At 33.5% G+C, this 7,464-nt stretch overlaps 1 protein-coding gene across 1 annotated transcript in view; it reads right to left on the minus strand.

The window, feature by feature from the left end:
* Positions 1-1,387, minus strand: part of Nox3 (NADPH oxidase 3) — a 63,580-nt gene extending 62,193 nt beyond the window's left edge. Inside the window, exons 1-3 of the mRNA XM_063233358.1 lie at positions 1,334-1,387; positions 635-730; positions 413-523 (exon numbers count right to left, since the gene is read on the minus strand). Coding sequence (XP_063089428.1) covers positions 413-523; positions 635-730; positions 1,334-1,381 — 255 coding nt within the window. The 5' untranslated portion in view covers positions 1,382-1,387. The remainder of the gene's footprint in view (positions 1-412; positions 524-634; positions 731-1,333) is intronic.
* Positions 1,388-7,464: the final 6,077 nt, after the last annotated feature.

The raw sequence follows: 7,464 nt of genomic DNA on the forward strand, positions 1-7,464 counted from the left end.
TTAAATGTCAGAACTAACGTACTGAAATTCAGGTGCTGAGATTGTGATTGTGGTCAAAGCTCAGATACTTCCTGGGTGGCACTTGGGTCAGCTGCTTATCTGTCTTCTTTCAACCAAAAAATGGTAATAGTGCAACCTGTTACAATGTTTCCATCTCAGTGGAGCAAATGCACCAGGAAGAGGTTGAGCACCGAGTCAATGTCATGTAGGAAGTCAGGGCAAAAGCAAAACTCAAATTAGATGCACCAGTTACTGAGTTTTAGTTGTAACTATTCTGCTTTCTCTTGCAGAGAAACAAACCTAAGCTTAAACAAAATTGCTGTGCATTTTATGTAAACTACATCTTTGTTTACAGTAGCACTTGCATTACTAAGTTACAAACTGAGATCTTTTCAAATATTTTAGTACTTACCATAGCTGTTCCTCTCACAAATGAGATTAGGTTCCGACAGACAGGTAGTAGAATTAGCATGCAGTTAAAATTCAGGCACAGTGCAGATGCTCGTGCCCAGGCCAGCGTCGACTGCCCACAAGTGAAGAAACAGAAAAAGATGCAGTGAGAACAAGGAAGCTTGGGAATTGCAATATATTTTGTTTCTTAAGACAATAATGCACAATCGCCAAGTCTACTTACACCCAGAATAACTCGTGTATAGAAGAAAGACTTCTCCTCTTCATACCAACAGAACGTGTCAATGAACAGAAACAAATTCACTCCAAGCCATGCGAGCTAGAGAGGGTGAGAAAAGATCCAATTGACACCATCTTCAGCTTTTCATCTGCTTGGAATCCCTTCAGGTTCTTCTTTAAAAGTGTAATGTAAAGCTTCTCAAGATTAATCAAAAGCGCTTCATGCATTTATTTCTTCTAGATTAGTTTTAGCAGGAGCTTACAATGATTAAGTTTATAAAATAAAGATTTGAAATTCATATGGGGCAGCTTCAAGCAATGCAATGAAAAAGTATGTAACTTTTTTTAGTCAACTTTGCTTGAACCTGATGACACGATGGAGGTAGAAATCTTCACAGTACTCTGCAAATATTCCAATTTCATTGACTAAAGATTTCACTTGATTTATAGAAACTATAAATGTATTATGCAAAAACGAACCACTTGACTTTACAAACAATTAAAAGTGAAGTCAATCTTACAACAACTTTGTACAATTCTTTATGGGTACTCTAAATATATCTTGTAACTATTTTCTAATAAGTTTTAGTCTTTTACCTATAATATTTCAAAACTTTTAATGTTCTTATACAAGTTATCTAGAGATATCAAAGCCTCCTTAGATGGGTATATTTAAAGCTTAGTAAAAAAGTGTTATACTTACTACTATTATGGCAGAGAGGTTTTCATTCAAAATCCAGCACACCATCATGACACTTTTCCTCTATTGCTACCAGTCAATTATTCCTTCTAGTCACCTGTGCCTGGATTTTGTGTGCTTAGTAAGGGTTTCCCTACTAAATTATTTCATCTTTTTGTCTTGGGAAGTACCTAGTGAGAGCAGCTCTCAAAGAATTTCTAATTAAGGACTGCTTGCCAAAGGCACATCACCACGGTGACATGCCTCACGACCTGGGTAAATACAAAGCATACCTCTGTCTAATGATTCTTTTCTTCAAAGATTTCATAAGAAAAGGAAGCTAATTTTATTAAATTGTCTTCATGTACTTTATACCACTCATTTTCTACATGATTGCTGTCAAGATGGTAATAAGTCTGTATGTAAATTTAAGAAACAACCTGACTGCTGAGCACTGCACAGAGCAACGCGCTTTTGCTTCAACTTTGTCTAGTTTATTTTTGCTTCTTGTTTTCCTCTCCCTTTCAAGAAAAGCTATTTAGAGTGGACAGACAGTGAGGCCCATGTAAACATGGGCTACATAATTTTTCAGAACATGGTGAAAAACAACATTCTATAAAGAAATCACTTGTAAAGCTAAAAATGTGCTTATAAAAATATAAAGTAAGCTCTTTTTTTTTTTTTGGTGGGATAGATGGAATTCCTAGTTCTAATTCTACTTGGTGTACCCAACAGGGAAACAAGAAAATGTCTTTTCATACTTTGGCCATTTGAGGAGTGACTGCATAGATCCCTGGTTATTGTCTGGTTTTGCATACTCTGGTAACCAGTTATTCCAATGAAAATAATCCTCTGGCTAGTTCTGGTCTAAATATTTTATTTAAAGTTTACATATAATTAAGATGGAAATGAGAATTTAAAAGATTTTTTTGGTTATTTTTATATAGACCTTTATAAGTCTAAAATATACAATGAATTGTGTATTGTAGGCGGGTTGATACACATAAATATCATATTGCTCATCTTTAGAAACACATAAAACATAGGTATTTTGACAATATTAATTTAAGATTAGAATAGTTTGTGAAATATCTTCAGTAGCTTCTTTAACAGTGAGGAAAAAAATAGAAAATCTTCATATTAATTTCTTTAAGCCAATAATCTTCCATGGTGAAATGATTTGTTATTTCTGAAGTGCTTAAGATTTACATATCTTAGAGGCCTTATTCAGTTGGGTTATGAAAGTTAATTCAGAGAGAATACCTCCAGAGTTTTATGCTATCCTCCATTTTAGGTTCTATGAATATAAAGAAATACTGATATTTCCCATCTTTGTGTACTCTTCACACATTATTATAAATGAGAAACACGTATTGCTTATTACAGGTTGAATCTCAAATGTTCCCCAAAGCTATGTGCTAAAGGCTTGGTCACCAGGTTGTGGCACTTCTGGGACGTGGTAGGATATTTAAGAGATGGAGGCTCGTGGAGGAAGTTAAATCACTGAGTGGCCCATTGAAGGGGATTTTGAGACCAGGTCTTCTTCTCTTTTTGTTTCCCAACTGCTCTGAGGTCAATAGAGCTCCTCTGTTTCATGCTTTGTCTTACCACAGACCAAAAACCATGGTACCAACTGACCATGAACTGAAGTCTCTGAAACAATGAGCCAAAAAATCATTTATTTCTTTTAATTTGTTTAGGTGTTTCATTTTATCACAGTGACAGGAAGGTAACGTGTGCTAAAGAATGGTATGTCAAATTTATTCTGGTAATTGCTCAGAATATTTCTTTTTTTTTTCAATTTTATTTAAAAGGAAAAAGAGAAAAAATAAAACAAAACAAAGCGGTGTAAGGGTACAAGTAATACAGAACTACAAAAAAAAAAAAAAACAAAAAACAAAAAAAAAACAGTAAGAAATCACCAGTTAATAGATTACACATTATCGTCTTAGAGATAGTTGCTCAAGTCACAGTATCAAAGCATACAAAGTGAACATTCAAACAGAGAGACTGAAAACAGTTGTGTTCAATGATCCAAACAAAAACATTAATATGGTCAGCTATTTAACACCCCTAAACACACTTGCAGTTGTATCCTTTAGAGCACTTTTTTTCCCCTCTCTTTTTTACAACAAAATTTACACATTTTGGGTTTTATTACTCCTTAGTTCTTATTACTTTTTTTTTGAAAGAGAATAAAGTCAAATAGCTCAGAATATTTCTAATACTTCAGTAAAAATATAATTTAAAGGTTTACATTTAACTAAAAATCTTTGTAGCTCCATTCTTATTTCTAAAATATTTTTGTTTATTCCTTATTTTGAATATGTAACTGATACTGTATTAAAATTGCTGTTTTATGACTGTGATATACAAAAATGATGAATAGTTATATTATAAAGGTACAATTCATCCCTTAACTCTTCATAAATTTTATTTTTGTAGACATAAAGATAGATTTATCTTGTTTTGTAAATTTGAAATGATTTTTAGCCTACTCATCAAATAAACATTTAATTTTTAATTATATTAAAATTCATTTAGAGCTTAAAATTTTTGTGTAATTGATAGACATGTATTTTCTTTTCAGCTCTTGTATTTTCATATTTAAGAATAACTTGATAGCATCACTGGTTGGTTTATCCAGTAGTATTGGAATCAGATCTCAGAAGACACAAAACATACCTTATATCATACACTAGAATACGGTTTAGTTTAAACTGTTGGATTTGTCATAGGTATGCTCAGTTTTATAATAAACCATTATGGTGCTTTATTATTCCTTAATATACCTGGTGAAAATTCAGAGATGCATGTCATACCAAAAGTTCTGCCTCAGTTTTGAATTCACTGAAGGAATCTTCACAAATAAAACTTTAAATCAAAGCTGAGTTACTTCTGGAGAAGTAGGGACAAGTTAATAGCATTAATAGTTATTAATAACAAGTTAAGTTACATTTAGGAAGGAAGGAAATTGAACAAAATCTATTAAAATTATACAAATGCTCAGAATTTGATCTATTTTTATCTAATTATTTTCATTGCTAATTAGTAGTGTCCTTCTCATTTCTCAGAATTTTCTCAGAACAAAAGAAGTGACTTTTGCCTTATTTGTTTTCAGGGTGCTGTTGTTCTAATGAAATGAATATGCTCCTGGATTCATCTATTCTACTGCAAATGATTATGTGGGTTTTATTTTTCCCGTGTAAAGCTCAAAATAACAATTTTTTTATACTGGAAAAAGTAGAGGCAAAACAGAGCAAATAGATTTTAAAAGGTAGGTTAATTGCTTGTATACATGAATGCAAACTCTGTACAAGCCGTGCTACCTTCCTGAACTGGACTTACTCCATTATATTTTTGGTTCTTTTTAGTTTCTTAGTTAATCAGTTCACCCAGTGAAGAAACACTTTGATCCTCAAGGGCAAGATTGATCACCTTAGTAGCTTTTTGCTGCTGCATACTAAAATCTAGATTCCCTGTAGATATAGCAGAATTCATAGTGTATAAAAATAGCACTGCCAAATTATCCTTTCTAAGCCTTAAGCATGTTCTTGCCTTTTCATAAGTATTAAAGTAAAAAGAAATTAGGAAATATAGAAAAAATGCAAAAATACAGACCCAAATCCTTACATGATTATTTTGAGGAGCATTTATAATGATAATTATGTGATTATAATGGGTAGATCTTATGTTGAAAAAAATTGCACTTTTAAAGAAAAAGCAGGATAGAAGAAAAAGTTACAAAAACATATACAAACAAGGATTGGTGACACCTGTAATTCCTGAACTCTGATAGACTGAGGCAGGGGGATTGCAAATTTTCAAACCTAGCCTGGCCAAGTTAGTGACTTGAGAAGACCTATTTCAAAATAAAAAATAAAAACAACTAGGGGTATAGTTCAGTGTGTAGGTTTCATCCCCAGGACCACCACAACAATGAGTGTATACATAAAATTATGTCTAGTTTAAAAATAAAATGTAATGAAGTCTATAACCAATATCTTAACTTTTGGTAAATTAAATGTATCATGATTTTATCTATTGTGTATTTTACATATGCTGAGATGGTACCATTCAGAACTTCTGTGCTTTCTCCACTAACCTACTAGTATTATCTCAAAATGATTATGCCCCAAAACTAGTTCACATTACTTAGTTGAAGCTCCCTCTCCTCACCTGTTCCATAGTGCTTTCTGTTCATCTTACTCTTATATACAAGAATGTGTTGAGATCACTGTATGCATAACACAGCATAACAAACGGGGTTTGAAGTCTGGCTTCTGTCACTTGGAAGCTTGTGATGTAGTTGTGGAGGCAATATTTCAAGGACCACTTAACAATGAGGACATTGTGAGTGGTAAAGACTGCATTCCAGAGACTCTGGATGCTGAAAGACCTCTCCACCTCTTAATCCGGTCTGCTGTGCTCAAATCTTCTGTATTTTGTTAGGTTCCAATCCTCCTCCCTCATCTTCCTCACTTGTTATATATATTTGCAGCACATTTCTTCTTTCCAATTATCAAGTCACTAAAACCCTTCTTGAAGTCAGTCGGAGAGCCCTGAGGCTGGGTTAGTCTGAAGAAAGCAGAATGACTTAATTCTTCAGTCTTATTCCAAACTAAATGATACGGTTCAGTCTCATGTTTTACGACTTTAAATTTTATACTTATCTATCAGTGAAAGCTAGGATTATCATGATCTTTAAATGTTACATATTGTGCCTAACACACATTAAAAGTTAGTGTTAAATAATAAATATAGAATCTCCTTCATTTTTCAGTTTCTCAGCAAATAAGACAATGCCATACAAATCCTTATGCAGACACAGTGGCAGGGATTTTCAAGCTGTCACTGGCTTTCATTAAAGTTTAAAAGCAAAAAGGAAGTTTTCCTTTCTAGGTGGTGAATCATTTAACTTCTGAGTTCAGGGAAATTTAAAGTTTAAGAAGGCTAGTGTAGAAATCCCTTCTTTGCATATCCAAGCTGTTCATCTCTCAAAAGTCAAAGTGGATGCCAGAATTCCATAGATTTCATTTTTCAAGATGAACATTCATATTTGAACATATTTCAAGCCAGATGGTTTACAGTTCATGTATTTGTTGGCATTTTCCTGCCACAACAACTAAATATTGAAGACACATATTTGTGATGAGGAGAGCACTTCCAACCATCCTTTCCTGCTGCTCGTTCCTGCTGTGTGCTCAGTCACCCCCCAGCCTGTCTCCATCACGTGCTGCAGGGGAGGCTCGGCAGAATCAAACAATGAATTATACCCTCTTGATTTAATAGACAGGGGATAGGTGAAATAATATAAAACAACCTTCTCGCAAATAAATATTCCTTGTAACAGCCATGAATTTTCTGGTAGCAAATATGAAAGCAAATGAGCCTCTATTGAAATATTCTGTTTTCATGATCCTTTTAGACAAGCTGAAAAGTTTACTTTTAATCCTTCCAGTACTTTATAAGCAAGTTTGCCAAACTGGGGGACTGTTTGATCAGAGTTCAGAAAAAAACAGGAATGCCAAACAAAGGTGTAGTATTTTTAAAAGTGAAATCATGAAACATTAAAGTATCAGTTGGAAAAACCACGGCATATTTGTACTGAAGGATGCCGGTGTCACTCAGCAGGCTAACTGATATCTCTCTTTCAGGATGAAATTATTTGTTGTTCATTTGTCATCTCATGTACAGTTTGTTATTATTTTACGCAACTATCAAAATTTTTGTTCTTGGAATTTTAAAGATTCATCTTATTAACAAAAGGTCATTAGGAAGTTGAATCAAAACAATGTACATTTTTAATAAACAACAAGAAATAACGCATCTATCATTATAGTCATCATTATCTAATGATACAGGACACATACAAACAAAATAATGCAATAATTCCTTTTTAGACAGGGTTTGTAGTGTCTCAAAGTTTGAATAAAAATTGCCTAGGGTCATGATTCTCAAGAACCAAGGGAAACTTTAGGGGCCTGTAGAATCATTTCTTCATTCTACAAAGGAGAAAACAGAATGCAAGAATAGTAAAGGACTAGGCTAAGGTCATATTGCTGGCTAGTGGAGAAATGAGATTAGAGATGGCAATTTTGTTACATCATCATTACATCTCTGTTTTCTATCTTTGCATTTTGTTTTGGGCAAGG

This window comes from Cavia porcellus, unplaced genomic scaffold (genome assembly GCF_034190915.1).
Source record: "Cavia porcellus strain 051 isolate PalLab524CR breed Dunkin Hartley unplaced genomic scaffold, mCavPor4.1 scaffold_22, whole genome shotgun sequence".
Classification (NCBI taxonomy): Eukaryota; Metazoa; Chordata; class Mammalia; order Rodentia; family Caviidae; genus Cavia; species Cavia porcellus.